At 40.6% G+C, this 18,900-nt stretch overlaps 1 protein-coding gene across 1 annotated transcript; it reads left to right on the top strand.

Moving 5' to 3' along the window:
• The first annotated feature begins 10,320 nt into the window (after positions 1-10,320).
• Positions 10,321-18,809, top strand: LOC135513703 (dnaJ homolog subfamily B member 6-like). The gene is made up of 10 exons (XM_064936581.1): positions 10,321-10,481; positions 11,402-11,490; positions 11,660-11,769; positions 12,200-12,265; positions 12,426-12,536; positions 13,458-13,601; positions 15,037-15,265; positions 15,472-15,542; positions 18,085-18,267; positions 18,614-18,809. The coding sequence occupies exons 2-10, from the start codon at positions 11,426-11,428 to the stop codon at positions 18,682-18,684; spliced, it is 1,050 nt and encodes a 349-aa protein (XP_064792653.1). The 5' UTR covers positions 10,321-10,481; positions 11,402-11,425; the 3' UTR covers positions 18,685-18,809.
• Positions 18,810-18,900: the final 91 nt, after the last annotated feature.

Below are 18,900 nucleotides of genomic sequence, written 5' to 3'. Positions count from 1 at the left end.
TTCCAAGCTGTTTAAAGGCACAGTCAACATAGTGTATGTACACTTTTGACCCACTGGAATTATGATACAGTGAATTATAAGTGAAACAATCTGTCTGTAAACAATTTTTGGGAAAATGATTTGTGTCAAGCACATAGTACATGTCCAAACCGAATTGCCAAAACTGTAGTTTGTTAACAAGAAATTTGTGGAGTGGTTGAAAAACTAGTTTTAATGACTCCAACCTAAGTGTATGTAAACTTCCGATATCAACTTTATACTCAGTTTGTCACTCCAACCTCCTACTCTGTACACCTAAAGAAGGCTCCTTCCATCTTCACCTTGCCACATAACTGCTGCTTGCTCGTTGGGGTCTGGGCCGAGTTGTTGTAAAGCACTCTGTGACAATCGTTGTTGTTAAAAGTGCTATATAAATAACATTTGTGTTCATTGATTTTGATGTGATGCATATTGAGCTTGTTCGATGTTATATCGACTTCTCGTGCAATCACGCTATTCAAATGTATGAAATGTGTTCAGTGTTTTCACTGTGAACACAAAAATATCAATAGTTCAGATTTACCACCACTTAGACCTACTTCCACCACCCATCCAAAAGTATACAAAATCATTGAAATGACACTAGTAAGCTTGACAAGAACCATAATGATGAGCAACCTATTCAAATGTGTCAACGTTGACACAAGTTCCTCACACTCACACACCCAAAACTCACAACCACAGGATTTTTACTCAGCTATAGTATAGCAAGTATTCCACACCTCATTCCTCTGTTGAGTCTTGTCTCATGTTCTAGAGCAGGAAATATAACGCTTCCACCAAAGTAAAACAATTTAGACAGAAAAAACCTTTCAGCAAACCTTTTCTCCTTTCTGACTGACACCTGTGGTCATGGCCCTTCCATGATGTAATGGTATATGTATTGTATGAGAAAACATATTGTGCTAACGACTTTACTGTTGCGGTTCTCTTTAACAAGAGATGTATTATGCTCGGATCCTTGTATTTTAGGAAGTATAGAAATAGGAGGAAAGTGAAGATTGTTATAATAAATCCTCCACACAAAGCTCATTCATGGGGTACTTTTTATTTCCCCTTTACTGTCGATATCTCGTTGAGTCAGTCACATTCTCTAGTGCTGAAGGGGAAAAAAGGTCACCATATGTTCCAGATTGTTCTCGATAAGCCTTTTGCAACAGTTACAAGGCAACCTGAGGCAATAATTTTGCAAATCCACAACAAGGTTTGTTGGATAATCAGTGTATTTACATTTCAAAAAAATATTTGTCTTCACTGATAAATGTGATAACCCAGCCCAACAACCACATAAGTTGTTGATCTATTTAGTCTAGATGCTAACATTAAGGAAACATCTGAGTTAATTGTTGGAAATTGGATATCACTAGAAATGTGGTTGAAATTGTGTTTGTGTGGAGTTTTCTAACATGGAGCTGCAGGATAAAATGACTCTCATCCTATTTTACAATGCAAGCAACAACTAGACAATGTCATTACAAAAAACAAAAATAACGCAATTTTACAAACATTCAAATATATTATGTAATCCTGTTTCGGTCAAAACCACTCTCTCATCGGGGGAATTTAGGGCCCTTTAAATGGCCCATTAGAGAGAACAATATGGAGTGTCAGCACTGAACAACTAACAAAAGAGGATTTTATGGGAAATGTGTACAGGAATTATCAATAATTCTTGCCACTAATCTTTTTCCCAGCCACCACTCAAAGGATCAGCTTATGAACCTCGTAACCTTTCACGTTGACATCATCAAACATACATCAACCAGTGTTAAATCGATCAGTTCTACCAACAAATTGACAATTCAATCATATTTGAATAGATTGACATGCTTTTGTCAATCGTAAGTGGATTCTTGTGTTTGTTACAAGTAAGGATATGTGGTGTGAGGTGCCTTTGCTACACTTCAGCAGCAAACATGCCTCACTAGACATGTGCATAATGATTGTTTGGTTTGAAAGTAGTATTTGGCTAGTCTGGCTAAAACCTAACTTGTTTGGAATGGCTCTGTGATGTTGTCGGCACAATGCGTTGATAATGATGGGTTTTTTGCTTTTGGCTATCCTCTGTATCTTTCTCACTCAAACACCCACAGCCACACACAGCACCCGAACACCACCCCCTTCCATTACAAAGGTTGGATTTTAAAATCTCAACCCCAGAGGAGGAAAAAAACGAACATTTGAGAGAACCAATCAAACCTATTGCACAATTTCTGAGCAAATTCTGCGTTAACAAATGGCCTCCTATCCAGACCAGTTTGTCACAGCTATCCCTGCGCTGTGATCACATGGGCCGCATCAGCCAGGCTTGTATTGGGCATCTTTCAGGGCATGAGTGCCATAAGGAACTGGGAAATATCAAACAAAATGGCAGATCGATAACTCCTCAGGCTGTAATAAGCTCTGCCACATATTGTGATATGTGGAGCTTTCTGTCATCTTAACCACATACAGATTTATTGAAAATCCATCTTTAAGACGAGAGTTTGACATGACGTAGCACTTAGTAAATTAAGTAAAACCTAAATGTAGGATTTGTATTTAATTCTGTTTTTTTTTCTCTAGCTTATGTTCCTCTTGAGATAAAAAAAAAAAAACATGGCAACATCATCTCCAAGAATTAATGAAGGGCACTTTAGATCTTCTCTCTGAACCAAATGATCTAATTCAGTTTAACATTAAGATCTAGATCCAGTCTATTACTGGTAATCACTTTTGCTTTGTTTGTTTACTTTGCAGACTGAATGTGGCACCATGGGAGGCTGTGACTTGTGTGTGATAAAACATAAGAGCGCAATAATATTGACAAATCTGAGAAGTATGAAAACATATACCTTCTTATTACTGGTGAAACAAAAAGCAAAGGATAATACTTTAATGTTACATCCATTACAGTACAAGACCCCATCGAATGGAACAAAGCAGCTGACTCAACTTGACTGCTTTATAATCAAATAAGTGATTGGCACTGAAGGCCCAAGTCTCTCTGTTAGAATACACTGACTGCACTAATGATAAATCTGCTGAGGTGTACAAAAATTGTGATAAGCAATAACTACATACAGCCTGTAGGGAATACAGCGTAGAACTGAGGGCTCTTATATGACATTGATTTTCCTACAGACAATAGCCATCTATTACAACTACAGGTAAATAATCATGTATGTTTTGATATGGTTTCCTTTTAGGATACATGGGTATTACAACCAAATCTTACAATATTGCAATAATGTTTTGTGAATCACTTTTCCTCAATTGTAAAACTCTTTCTCTTAGGAGCCCTTGGTGTCCTTGGTAGACCATAAAGAAGCTAAGGTCAGCAATTATTTAAATATTCATACCGTGACATTTTTTTACAACAAAAAAAGACCACTTGGAATAGAGAGCAGCAAGCTACACCTTAAAGTATGAATGGACCTATGGTTTTTCTTGATGTTCCTTCTTTCTTTTCTCTCCAAAACTCTTGAACGTGCCGTCCTTGGCCAGCTCTCCCTCTATCTCTCTCAGAATGACCTTCTTGATCCAAATCAGTCAGGTTTCAAGACTAGTCATTCAACTGAGACTGCTCTTCTCTGCATCACGGAGGCGCTCCGCACTGCTAAAGCTAACTCTCTCTCCTCTGCTCTCATCCTTCTAGACCTATCGGCTGCCTTCGATACTGTGAACCATCAGATCCTCCTCTCCACCCTCTCCGAGTTGGGCATCTCCGGCGCGGCCCTCGCTTGGATTGCGTCCTACCTGACAGGTCGCTCCTACCAGGTGGCGTGGCGAGAATCTGTCTCCTCGCCACGCGCTCTCACCACTGGTGTCCCCCAGGGCTCTGTTCTAGGCCCTCTCCTATTCTCGCTATACACCAAGTCACTTGGCTCTGTCATAACCTCACATGGTCTCTCCTATCATTGCTATGCAGACGACACACAATTAATCTTCTCCTTTCCCCCTTCTGATGACCAGGTGGCGAATCGCATCTCTGCATGTCTGGCAGACATATCAGTGTGGATGACGGATCACCACCTCAAGCTGAACCTCGGCAAGACGGAGCTGCTCTTCCTCCCGGGGAAGGACTGCCCGTTCCATGATCTCGCCATCACGGTTGACAACTCCATTGTGTCCTCCTCCCAGAGCGCTAAGAACCTTGGCGTGATCCTGGACAACACCCTGTCGTTCTCAACCAACATCATGGCGGTGGCCCGTTCCTGTAGGTTCATGCTCTACAACATCCGCAGAGTACGACCCTGCCTCACCCAGGAAGCGGCGCAGGTCCTAATCCAGGCACTTGTCATCTCCCGTCTGGATTACTGCAACTCGCTGTTGGCTGGGCTCCCTGCCTGTGCCATTAAACCCTACAACTCATCCAGAACGCCGCAGCCCGTCTGGTGTTCAACCTTCCCAAGTTCTCTCACGTCACCCCGCTCCTCCGCTCTCTCCACTGGCTTCCAGTTGAAGCTCGCATCCGCTACAAGACCATGGTGCTTGCCTACGGAGCTGTGAGGGGAACGGCACCGCAGTACCTCCAGGCTCTGATCAGGCCCTACACCCAAGCAAGGGCACTGCGTTCATCCTCCTCTGGCCTGCTCGCCTCCCTACCATTGAGGAAGTACAGTTCCCGCTCAGCCCAGTCAAAACTGTTCGCTGCTCTGGCCCCCCAATGGTGGAACAAACTCCCTCACGACGCCAGGACAGCGGAGTCAATCACCACCTTCCGGAGACACCTGAAACCCCACCTCTTCAAGGAATACCTAGGATAGGATAAGTAATCCTTCTCACCCCCCCCCCCCCCCCTTAATGACTTAGATGCACTATTGTAAAGTGGCTGTTCCACTGGATGTCAGAAGGTGAATTCACCAATTTGTAAGTCGCTCTGGATAAGAGCGTCTGCTAAATGACTTAAATGTAATGTAAATGTAATGTTTTTTCATTTTAATTGCAAGAGAGAACCAGACATAGAATGTCCATTAAGACATCGTATTTCCTTTTTATGGGTGGTAATGATTGCCCACCATAAGCAGCTCAAGGACATCACAGACAACTGACGTTATCTATCTTTCATGTGAAGTACCTCATAACGGTACCCATAGGCGACCATCAAACTCGCACAATCGTGTACGTCTCTCTGCAATTAGCTGGTCTGAGACAGAGGGTCACTCAACAGTCACCTTGCTATATGACAGGTAATCCAAATGAACTCGTAGGAAAAATAGTAGTTTTAAGAGTGACTATAAATCTGACATGTGCCAGTAGACTGTGTTCCCAGTACTGCACCAAGATACTTGTACTATTTAATTGAGACATGTTGAAAAGGAGATGCTATAATCCTTATCTTGACAATTGGAGCTTTTCAGCATTTCAGGTTTTTCCAGATTTCCTTGCTTGATTTACTATTGACAATGAGCTGAAACACACTGGCAAATAACACGTGTGTGAAGTGTGAAAGCCTGACAGGGTGGTACTGTAGACACAACGTGAGAAGATCATGTAGGCACAACATGAGAAGATAATGTAGGCACAACTTGAGAAGATAACGTAGGCACAATGCGAGAAGATCATGTAGGCACAACGTGAGAAGATAATGTAGACACAACGTGAGAAGATCATGTAGGCACAACGTGAGAAGATAATGTAGGCACAACTCGAGAAGATAACGTAGGCACAATGCGAGAAGATCATGTAGGCACAACGTGAGAAGATAATGTAGACACAACGTGAGAAGATCATGTAGGCACAACGTGAGAAGATAATGTAGGCACAACGTGAGAAGATCATGTAGGCACAACATGAGAAGATAATGTAGGCACAACTTGAGAAGATAACGTAGGCACAATGCGAGAAGATCATGTAGGCACAATGCAAGAAGATCATGTAGGCACAACGTGAGAAGATCATGTAGGCACAACGTGAGAAGATCATGTAGGCACAACGTGAGAAGATCATGTAGGCACAACGTGAGAAGATCATGTAGGCACAACGTGAGAAGATAAATGTAGGCACAAGGTAAGAAGATACGTAAGGAAGTGTGAAAGTGTGCCCATGAAGCCATTGGAGTAAACCGAGTAATTGAGTCCACTGTACAGAATTAAAAACAAATGCTTCAGGTTCATACAGGGATTTTAGTCAATCGTCATACACCCGGAATATAGTACCTCACATTCTCCAATGTCAGAAATATATTTCGCTAACATGGAGGAAAATATATGGAAAATCCATTCTAAAATGATACAGTGACAAACAACCTTGTTTAATTGTAAAATATTGATCTAGGTTTTATGACAAGTTAACCTCCCATGGATGGGTGTTAATAGATTTTGAAACAGCCATTAATAGCACATAAAACATGTTTGGTTCTGAGCATTTCAGTTTTCAAATAAATTATTTCTTTTTTCAATGGCAGAAACTATATTTATTTTTTCATAGGATTAGACAAATACGGTAGCTATTGGCTGCTGTAATGGCAGAAACTATGATTGAATGTCTCAGATACCATGTTCCTTGGAGCTATATTGATTGTTCATTGTCTTGGAGAAGGAACAGGTTCCAGTTTCTATTGCTTTGAGGGAAATTATCATATATTGAAAATTTTATTTATATTACTACACTCAGTAAAAATGTTGGTACAAATTCTGGTTGGTATGCCACACAACACGTTCTTTTTCATGTCCTTCAAGCCGAATAGGGATAATTATCATTTTAACATGATACCCCCCGGCAATATCCATGCCTACATGTGATGTAAGATACAGTATGTTAGTGTGATTCCGGAGTGGCTTTTGCTATGGAGCTCAAAAGGCAGGAAAAGTCTTTGGGAAGGAGGTGATGTATAGATTTCCCAGCGTATTCATGAGCTGGTGAAAGTTTATGGCCAAATGTGAAAACTTTGTTTGTGTACTCCAGTAGAATGAAAACTCAATTCTCTAAAAATGTATTTATTTACTTTTCACTTTACCTTTATTTAACCAGGTAGGCCAGTTGAGAACAAGTTCTCACTTACAACTGCGACCTGGCCAAGATAGAACAAAGCAGTGCGACGCAAACAACAGAGTTACACAGAGTTACACATGGGATAAACAAACGTACAGTCACTAACACAATATAAAAATCTATATAAAGTGTGTGCAAATGTAGTAAGATTAGGGAGGTAAGGCAATAAATAGGCCACAGTGGCAAAATAATTACAATTTAGCAAATAAACACTGGAGTGATAGATGTGCAGAAGATGAATATGCAAGTAGAGATACTGGGGTGCAAAGGAGCAAAAAAATAAATAACAATATGGGGATGAGGTAGTTAGATGGGCTATTAACAGATGGGCTATGTAGGTGCAAAGATCGGTAAGCTGCTCTGACAGCTGATGCTTAAAGTTATTGAGGTAGATATAAGACTCCAGCTTCAGTGATTTTTGTAATTCGTTCCAGTCATTGGCAGCAGAGAACTGGAAGGAAAGGTGGCCAGAGGAGTTGGCTTTGGGGGTGACCAGTGAAATATACCTGCTGGAGCGCGTGCTTCCGGTGGGTGCTGTTATGGTAACCAGTGAGCTGAGATAAGGTGGGGCTTTACCTAGAAAAGACTTATAGATGACCTGGAGCCCGTGGGTTTGGCGACGAATATAAAACGAGGGCCAGCCAAGGAGAGTATACAGTTCGCAGTGGTGAGTAGTATATGGGGCTTTGGTGACAAAACGGATGGCACTGTGATAGACTGCATCCAATTTGCTGAGTAGAGTGTTGGAGGCGATTTTGTAAATTACATCAAGGATCGGTAGGATAGTCAGTTTTACGAGGGTATGTTTGGCAGCATGAGTGAAGGATGCTTTGTTGCAAAATAGGAAGCCGATTCTAGATTTAATTTTGGATTGAAGATGCTTATTGTGAGTCTGGAAGGAGAGTTTACAGTCTAACCAGACACCTAAGTATTTGTAGATATCCACATATTCTAAGTCAGAACCGTCCAGAGTAGTGATGCTGGATGGGCGGGCAGGTGCTGGTAGCGATCGGTTGAAGAGCATGCATTTAGTTTTGCTTGCGTTTAAGAGCAGTTGGAGGCCACGGAAGGTGTGTTGTATGGCATTGAAGCACGTCTGAAGGTTTGTTAACACAGAGTCCAAAGAAGGGCTAGAAGTATACAGAATGGTGTCGTCTGCGTAGAGGTGGATCAGAGAATCACCAGCAGCAAGAGCAACATCATTGATGTATACAGAGAAAAGAGTTGGCCCAAGAACTGAACACTGTGGCACCCCCATAGAGACTGCCAGAGGTCCGGACAACAGGCCCTCCCTCCGATTTGACACACTGAACTCCATCTGAGAAGTAGTTGGTGAACCAGGCGAGGCAGTCATTTGAGAAACCATGGCTTTTGAGTCTGTCATTAAGAATGCAGTGATTGACAGAGTCGAAAGCCTTGGTCAGGTCGATGAATACAGCTGGACCTCAATAATTGGACCTCATGCTATTGAAAATACTGTCAAAGTCAACAGTAATGGAGTATTTTGAGAAAAACTCTCATGACAAGTTTGCTCCTATGGGAATATAATGTTAATGCCATTGCATCATTCATTGGCACTAGTTTTTCTCTGAAAGTGAACCTGCCAGGCTACCCTGCATGCCCACGCTGTCTGCCTCAGCTGCCAGACAGTGCCCATGTACACAATGCCAGTTTAATTAATGGCATCACTAAAAGGTTTAGCCCACTAAAGTTTGCATCTTGTTTAATATCCTAAGTGCCTCTGTACCTCTCGCAATCTCCCAAAGGTACAATATGAAGGAAGTCAATCAATATTAGCTAGGCCTAAAGCGCCATGCTACCAACAACAGCATTAGCAGCAGCTCCTCCCCTCTCCCAAATAAGTTGAAAGCAAATCACCTAGTTCTTACCCAAAATTACAATGCCAGCACCAGCTTGAGAGAATGACAATGTGCATCAATTTGGTTCGGGTTATTCATGAAGTCGCTGATACAATGTTCACGCTTATGATCACCATGTTTCACCATCCTATATCTGGAATATAACTATGTGTGCTAGTGGGCTAAACTCTTTCTACATGGGCTGCAGTGTAATACAATGCAGTGTCACAATGTGAAATTCAGTTTAATCACATTTGCTTTCCCCAGTGCAGTCTGTCAGGCTTAATTGGAAGTACTGTCACAAGACTCTAATCTGACTCCATTGCTCATTGGATGCAATTAATTCAAGGCATTGTCTTTAAAAAGCCTATGACTCTCACTCCAGTCTCATCTTCTCCTGCATGCCCTCTCTCTCTCTTCCCAAACCACTGAATGAATAAGGAATTATGAATTAGTTAACACAAACCTTCATTCACAAATTGTTGAATGGGAAAAACACTGACAAATCATTTGTTTTATAATAAACCTACCATTTTCACTTGGTCTATGTAAGATACAGGCCTAGACAATAGTTTCAGATAAGTGTGTTGCTGAGTTACTTATATCTCTTTAGAGTCATAGAGGGGTTCTTTCCTGTGAACTATTTCTAAGGTGTAATCATCAGACAGGTAATGTGTAAGTCTTTGTTTAGTTGCATGCAGCCCAGTGTTTTAGCAAACCAAGGTAATCAGGAGTAGTTATTTTTACAGAAGGTCTAAGAACCTTATTCACACAGCAAATTCATTCTAATCAGTCCCTCTCCTACTAATGCAGCACCAGGCCTGGCTCTATTTATAGGACTGCGAGCGACTGAGGATGGCAGAAACAATTATTCAGACTGACTCTGACTCTACATACTTGTGAGCTGTTATTTAATGACTAGAGATATAAATAGAGATAGAACCTTACTTGAGGAGCTGAGGGAGGGAAGGAAGGAAGGGATACACTTTTGAAGGTTGGAGAGGGTTATAATTTGCTTGGTTCATCTATAATTGGTCTTCAAGAAGAAAATTATGCTGAGTGTGGGTAACAAGGAGAGTTATAGAGACAGTAAATATTGTTGAGAAGCAATGATCATTTGCCAGAGGGCAAGGATGTGTTTGGCCTAAACGGTTTTCTCGTGGCAAAATACCCCCCCCCCCTTCCTGTTCACTTCTGTTAATCAGACATGGTAGACAAATAAATACATGTAAATAAAAATAAGGCAAATTAAGGTTGTGCAAATAATTTATATTGAAGTTAAGAATGAACAAATACGCTTTCATCTTCTGTTATTTTACACAGTTATTTCACAGAATTTGCCGTTTTTACATTGGTTATACCCCCAGCTTACTTAAAAAAATAGGGGGCGATGTTGCGCCGACTGACAGTCTGGTCGTCATCAAAAACACCAAAGAAGAAGAGAATTCGCTAACCGGATGTTACGTAAAACTACAAACAACCTAAGGCTGTTGAATTGTCTGGGGCAAAGCAGCATTTTCTTGAATAACCATAACTGGAAAACGATAATAAATCATTACTGGAAACTTATCAGGCTATAGAAGAAAACTGGGACGGCTGAAGAGCTAGGTAATTTGACCAAGTCTTTGTTTTACCAGTGACACATTCCTTTGATGCTGGGCTTCATCACAAAAACATTAGCTAGCTAGTTAGCTTGCTAGCCTGTTGGTTGGCATTAGTTAGCTAGCCAGAATGATAATTTTGACAGCAACGCAAGTTACTGCAAAATGTTGATGTTGGCTAGAACACTCAGTATGATCTTTAGCTTTGGTATGATTAGTTTTGAGTTGCTAGGTGATGTGTAATGCTAGGAGGCACAGGACGGCGAATAGAACTGGATATGCTATTGAGTTAGCAATCTTCTAGCTAACGTTAACATAGTGAGCATTATGCACGCATTAGCTAGTAGAATGCAGAGTGACATTTCAAAGATATGGCGGAAAGAGAAAAAGATGAGACTCTGCGAAATTGTATGCAATTATTTCCAACTGATAAAATCGATAGTTAAACAGTAGCTAGCTAACGTTGTATACCTGACTAACGCAGCCGCAGCACAAGGATTAATGTCCCCACTAGTACATGTTAGTTACCTAGATCAGGAGCTTCAACATACGGACAATTGTGGCATTGCCCCTGTGGTTGACCCAGGGTTGTCAATCAGGCCTGGTTATTGTGAAATTGCACCAGGGGGTATGTTCTACACTGATCCAGAATGTGACCTCTTTGGACGATAAAGCGTTGACCTTTATGGGATGTAAGCCCCCATCCTCCAGATGTCACTCATGCATGCCAATTAGTTACCAGGCAACTGCCAGTCCAGTCTGGGGAGGATAAAGTAATTTAAGACATAGATTATCCCATATTCAAGGTACTGCTGTACTTGCATTTTTTGTTCCCTGAGGCCTGGTAAATAATTGCCCATTTACACAATAGTTTGTATAAGATGTGCACTCCTGCAAATTTTACATTACTGTTTCCTATTCACACAGGTTGGAAAAAGTTTATACAAAACCATGGTGGAATATTATCACATTTTAGGAGTCCTAAGAAATGCATCTCAAGAAGACATAAAAAAAGCGTAAGTAGTCTTGTCAAGTTTAGCGTATGTATTCCAATAGATAGACTGGCACTAGATGTATATGAATGGATTTTCAGAAGTTTTAAATGTTTGATATACTGAGATAATAAGCTAGGCTTACATTTCAAGTCCCCTTGAATTGCTGTTTAATGCATTTCTCTGCTTTCAGGTACAGAAAATTGGCACTAAAATGGCATCCTGACAAAAACCCAGAAAATAAGGAAGAAGCAGAGAAAAAGTTCAAAGAACTTTCTGAGGCCTATGAGGTTCTGTCAGATGGTAAGTCATACATTTTGAAAGGTGTTTGAAGCCAAGAGAACACAGTATTTATAATATATGAACAATAACTAATGCTCTGATATCTGCATCCATGACACGTAAAATACATCTAACCAGAATAAGTTATTTTCAAGGAATCTGTTTGTTCACATACAATAGCAGCATCCACAACTGTTATGCAATTGTTAAATTGTGTGTTAATGCGATGTGAGTAGTTGAGGTTGCGAAAGATTATATTTGATTCCTTCTGAAATTCACCTTAATAATCCCATAAAGGCTGTATATGCTGATCTGTATGTACTTACCCAGTGTCATGTCCCTCTGAACCCTTGACAAGCATCCAGTGTATCTCACTTGTTATCATCCTGTTTATCATTTTACTGTTTTTTTTTTTTTTGATGTGAGTTCACGTTTTTATATTCTGTTGTAGCCAACAAGAGGAACATGTATGATCGCTATGGTAAAGCAGGCCTAACAACAAACAGTGGAGGAGGTGGTAAGTCCTTTCTTTATTAGGCTCTTGGCGGATGTCAGAAATGTATACAATTCATTTGTGGACGGTTTAATTGTTAGTTACTCTATTCATCTGTAATTAACAATCATAACACTTATTATTATTTCCACTGACCATATTCATCATTTTTGTTTTCATTTAGTTGGACATTACCACAATGGTGATCACTTCAACGAAGGGTTCACGTTCCGCAATCCTGAAGATGTCTTCAGAGAGTTCTTTGGTGGTCGAGATCCTTTTGCGGATTTCTTTGGTGAGCATTTTTTAGCTCAATTGCCCTCAGCTATGTTTAGACTGTTGTTGTTCATGTTTGCTGTGTTCGAGTGTACTATGGAATATATTGCTTTCTTGTTCTTGACACTTCTCCTAGTCATATTTAAGGTTAGAACTACAGTTCTAGGCATTCTGATACTTCCAGCTTGGAGTTTACATTTTTGATAACATAGCTACAGTATTTCACTTTGTGTGTATAGTATTGCTTACTAGGTGTGTCCAATCAATTTTGTAACCAGTCCCTCTTTAAATTAGGGCTAATTGGAAAAGCTGTTTTAAAAGAGGACATTGTATTATTTCTTTGTACTCCCTGACGAAGGCCATGCAGCCGAAATGTGTCAGTTTCTTTTTGATGACCAATTCACCCCGTTTACCAAAGAGCACCTTCTGTCTACCAAAATGTACTATTGTGTACCTTAATAGCAGTTCCTTTCCTCCTCTTTCTACGAGCATTGGTTTTTGACTATTAGTAATACATTGTCAACAATATATATGTTTTAAAGCTTTTACAGAGAGCGCTGCAGACGGAAGAGGGGGACAATCAGTAGGAGATAGGAGAGCACAGAGATGAGAGGCAGGCAGAGATGAAATGGGCAACCAGAGAAGGAAAGTCAGTGATGAATGAGGGAGCCCAGTCGTCCTTTATGAGGATCATGTTGGGTTGGTTACAATAGAATCAGTATGCTTATCCCAGAAACTAATAATAAAAATCATTTAGTTCATAGCATCTACTAGATTGGAGATTTACAGTCAGTAAATTGCATTATATTCACTTTCTGTGCGTAGGTCTATTTATCTGAAAGCATGCAGGCTATTTCTCGTTGTTTATAACTTCAGCTGTCACCCAGAAACTGAACACAGTCTCTCTTATCTTCACACGGTTTCTTCTCTTCTCCTGCAGGAGGGGATCCGTTTGGGGATGAGTTCTTCGGTGGAGGGAGGAGGCACCACAGGGGAGTGAGTAGGAGTCGAACGGGGGGACCCTTCTTCGGGGGATTTGGTGGCTTCCCACCGTTTGGTGCAGGCTTCACAGCGTTTGACCCAGGTCAGGAAACACATGTCCCAGATATACAGTACCAGTCAAAAGTTAGGACACACCTACTCATTCAAGGCTTTTTCTTTAATTTTACTATTTTCTACATTGTAGAATTATAGGGAATACATCAAAACAATGAAATAACACATATGGAATCATGTCACCAAAAAAGTGTTAAACATATTTAAATAGATTTTATATTTCAGGTTCTACAAAATAGCCACCCCTTGCCTTAATGGCAGGTTTGCACACTCTTGGCATTCTCTCAACCATCTTCACCTGGAATGCTTTTCCAACAGTCTTGAAGGCGTTCCCACATATGCTGAGCATATTGGCTGCTTTTACTTCACTCTGCGGTACAACTCATCCCAAACCATCTCAATTGGGTTGTCTGGTGATTGTGGAGACCAGGTCATCTGATGCAGCACTCCATCACTCTCCTTGGTCAGATAGCCCTTACATGGCCTGTAGGTGTGTTTTGGATAATTGTCCTGTTGAAAAACAAGTGATAGTCCCACTAAGCGCATACCAGATGGGGTGGTGTATCGCTGCATATTGCTGTGGTAGCCATTCTGTTTAAGTGTGCCTTGAATACTAGATAAACCACCTACAGTGTTACCAGCAAAGCACCATCCCTCCTCCTCCATGCTTCATGGTGAGAACCACAGAGATCATCCATTCACCTAATCTGTGTCTCACAAAGACATGGCGGTTGGAACCAAAAATCTAAAATTTGGACTCATCAGACCAAAGAACAGATTTCCACCAGTCTAATGTCCATTTCATGTGTTTTTTGGCCCAAGCAAGTGTCTTCTTCTTACTGGTGTCCTTTTAGTAGTGGTTTCTTTGCAGCAATTCAACCATGAAGGCCTGATTTACGTGGTCTCCTCTGAACAGTTGATGTTGAGATGTGTCTGTTACTTGAACTCTGTGAAGCATTCATTTGGGCTGCAATTTCTGAGGTGCAGTTAACTTTAATGACCTTATCCTCTGCAGCATAGGTAGCTATTGGTCTTCCTTTCCTGTGGTGGTCCTCATGAGAGACATTTTCATCATAGCGCTTGATGGTTTTTGCAACGGCACTTGAACAAACTTTCAAAGTTCTTGAAATGTTCCGCATTGACTGACCTTCGTGTCTTAAAGTAATGTACAATGTAAAAATAAAGAAAGCCCTTGATTGAGTAGGTGTGTCCAAACATTTGACTGGTACTGTTCATGTTAAATCAAAACATCCCAAAGAAACAAACATGTATGTTATTTATCAGTTCACCTTCTAATTTCTTAGGAAACACCTGGTCCTGTCTGTACTGTCAAATAAAGTGTAAAGCTATCAATCCAGAATCACGTTTCCTTGAAGCAGTTTAATGATGTATTTTGTTGATGCGTTTAGAGATGGGATTGTTATGGATCTATAAGTGAATGTCATCTCTCTGTTCCCTGACAGGCTTTACCTCTTTCGGACACATGGGTCACATGGGCCATATGGGTCCTATGGGCCATATGGGTCACATGGGTCATCTGGGAGGAGGAGGAGGAGGCCATGGTGGCTTCACTGCCTTCTCCTCCACCTCTTTTGGCGGCGGGGGTGGAGGTGGAGGAGGCGGGATGGGCAACTTCCGCTCCGTATCAACCTCCACGAAATTCATCAACGGCAGGAAAATCACAACAAAAAGGTAGATTAGTAGCTCTCTAACCACACAGTGAAGTTGATATCATTTTGTTTAGTCTTTAATTGTTATGCTGTCAAGCGGAAAATGCAACTAGTTAACTACTTTTCTATTAGGCCAGATAGCCTCTGATGATAGTGTATCCTTTAACATTGGTTCTTATTGAAGTGCATTGATTTAGAAAATGATTTGAATCCCCATCCATACTTTAGAATTGTGGAGAATGGACAGGAACGCGTAGAGGTGGAAGAAGACGGACAGTTAAGATCACTAACCGTCAATGGTAAGGAACAACTACTGCGACTGGATAACAAGTAATCTCCTGGAGCATTACCAGCACAAACTTGAGCTCAAAAAAACAATGTTATGTCATTGTTTGGATGTTTGTACTTATGTTTGGTTTTCCCTTGTTAGAGTTTGTAGGTCAGTGTCCATTGAGTAAATTCAATTTTCTATGCATTTTGTTAATGTATTTATGAATTCGAGCTGTCAACAATTTGGCTCAGGATGGAGTGTTATACTTGCGTTTGGGACCATGGTGTAAGTAAGTTAGGATCAGAGAACTTCTGTTTGTACTGTCTTTCTGTATGCACTTCTTCGCTCTATTGCAGTCTCTCTCTGATAGTGTTTTGGACAAGGAACACTTTGTGCATTTGGATAAAGCATGACTTTGCTTTTTCATCTGGATATTAATATGAGTGTTAACTGGAAAACGTAACCCTGGCTTTAAAACCCTGTTTACGACCTGATTGCTTATCTAACCTTTGTTAGTAACATTTCTTTTATAAATGCTGGTAGAAAGTGTTAATATGCTGTTTTATTTGTTCTAATACAAGTGTTTTTTAGTTGTTTTGTTCATTTCAGCATGTATGCCAATAAATGTTGTTCAGTCTTAATGTTATGATTGCATAACCATGCACAAATTAACGATTCATTATATAAATGATACATGAATATACAAGGAATTTTGTGTACTTTGTAAAACAATTTAAAATCAATAAATATGAATTTCATCCTTTTTTGGGGATTGGACAGACAGTCTTGAGTGGCGTGGTGTGCTGTTTCTTCTAGCAGAACAAGCAGTTCATCCTTCTATACTGCTGCTTTGCTTACAGAGGATTGATCCCTTTGTGTGAGTGCATGCTACTGTACTAACTGCACGAACAGGCTTTCTATCTCCTAGATATCTTTCTATGTGCATTCTATTGTCCTATTTTTGCATGACATTTCTGTCTTGTCATTTACTATGTTTTCATGGTGTGAAAGCATAATCAATGGAGGATATTCTTGCAATGTACATGATGTCAACTGGTCAGCTGAGTCCATAATAAAGTAGCATGGGAGCTACTTTTACCATAAGAATCACTTTATTGTAGTGTTAGGTATAGTTGACTTGACAAAGTTGCATGCATCTTGATTAGCCTCATTCACATTTATGTCTGCTCATCTACAGTGTATTTGAAAAGTATTCAGACCCCTTGATTTTCCCCCCACATTTTGTTTTACGTTACAGCCTTGTTCAAAAATGTATTAAATTGTCCACCCCCATCAATCTACACACAATACCCCATAATGACAAACCCAAAATTGTTTTTAGAAATTTTTATGGGTGTATTACATTATTTTTTTTTAAAAACATATCATTTACATAGGTATTCAGACCATTTTACTCAGTACATTGTTAAAGCACCTTTGGCAGCGATTACAGCCTTGAGTCTTCTTGGGAATGACGCTACAAGCTTGGCACACCTGTATTTGGAGAGTTTCTCCCATTCTTCTATGCAGATCTTCTCAAGCTCTGTCAGGTTGGATGGGGAGCACCGCTGCAGACATGTTCGATTGGGTTCAAGTCCGGCCTCTGGCTTGGCCACTCTAGGACATTCTGAGACTTCTCCCGAAGCAACTGTCTGTTTAAGGTCGTTGTCCTGTTGGAACTTTATCCTTCGCCCCAGTCTGAGGTCCTGACTGCTCGAGCAGGTTTTTATCAAGGTTCTCTCTACTTTGCTCCGTTCCTCTTTCCCTTAATCCTGACTAGTCTCCCAGTTCCTAAAAAAATCCCCACAATATGATGCTGCCACCACAATCCATCACCGTAGGGATGGTGCCAGGTTTCCTCCAGACGTTACGCTTGGCATTCAGGTCAAAGAATCTTGGTTTCATCAGACTAGAGAATCTTATAGAAACATCTCAAGGATGATCAATGGAAACAGGATGCACCTGAGCTCAATTTCGAAGTCTCATAGCAATGGGTCTGAATACTAATGTAAATATGGTATTTCTGATGGATGAGGGAAGAAAATCAATTATTAAATTTTAGAGTAAGGTTGTATATCAAAATGTGGAAAAAGTCAAGGGGCTTGAATACTTTCCGAATGCACTGTATGTGAGATTATTAAATCCTCATTTTCTATGTTCCACTCCACGCCTCCTCTTTACTGGAAAATGTTTAGAGTTATTGCAGATAGAAAGATGCGATATAGAACAGACTGTGTTCTCTCTCTCACACGCACACTCTCCTTTGTTTATATGACCCAGAATAATACACCCTATTGAAAAAGCATCAACTTTCATTCATAATATGGCATTTTTGAGATTTCACAGCATTTTTCCTCTGTCCCTTTTATGTATTTAGCAATTAACTGTTCAGTTCAACATGATCCATCTGATGGTTACACCTGTTTAGGTTCAGTCATTTACCTACTGTACGTCTGTTCTGATCCATGCATGGAAATCCAATGGAGCGTTTCCTATTGAAGACCGTATGTATTGTAAGGGGTAACTGGTGTCACCCCTCACTTCTTACAACACCGCGTTCCTCTCCCCAGGGGTAAAGCCTATTGCCACAGTTCAAGCAGTCCAACAGGAGGAGTGCAGACAAACTGTTACTGCACACTCTTCCAGTGCACATGCTTCCCGGTCCTCTGTTCCCCGTCCTCCTTGTCATCACGTAAAGACTTCCCCCCACAGGCCCACTCCAGACAGAGAGGAGGGAAGGAGCCCAGCTTCAGGTTAGAACCACGTTCAACACATGATCCCTAACATTCCCATAATAGTACAGTGGGCAATATGTTTTTTGTTTTTTTATAAGGTACTTGGAAACATGTGCAGGGATTCAATTCTCAATCAAAGTGGAATAATGCGTTTTTTGTTTTCATACTGTAGTTTTGGGCCTATCAAAAGAGTAGTAGTTGTGATCTAGTATCAATTTAGCCTTTTAAATCATAATGAATAAGACAAGGAGAGATCTCATCCTAGATCAGGTTTCCTGCTCTGAGACGCAATGTGAATATGGGCCCTGGACTCATTGGATCCACAATCAAATAAGCTGTCTTTTTCTTATGCATCTCTCTCCAGTACACAGTGAAAACAAGAGGAAGAAACCCATGCCTGAGCCCACAGAGGATGCCAAAAAGAGAAAAACATGATCCAGTACACACAGATCCTTGTCCTCCTAGTCAGCTACGGAAACAATATGTTATTGATACACCTCTAACAATGAATATTGTTTTAAAGGACACTTAAATATGGGGTCCTCAAAGCGCTTTAGCAAGAATGCACAGATACTGTAAATGTATAATCCTGACTCGTTTTATATTATATATCCTATCTTACGCCCATACGAAAATGTGGGGTGCATCCGA

The sequence above is a fragment of the Oncorhynchus masou genome, chromosome 3 (assembly GCF_036934945.1).
Source record: "Oncorhynchus masou masou isolate Uvic2021 chromosome 3, UVic_Omas_1.1, whole genome shotgun sequence".
Classification (NCBI taxonomy): domain Eukaryota; kingdom Metazoa; phylum Chordata; class Actinopteri; order Salmoniformes; family Salmonidae; genus Oncorhynchus; species Oncorhynchus masou.
Note: the sequence above shows the minus strand (reverse complement) of the source record. Positions and strands in the feature narration are given on the sequence as shown.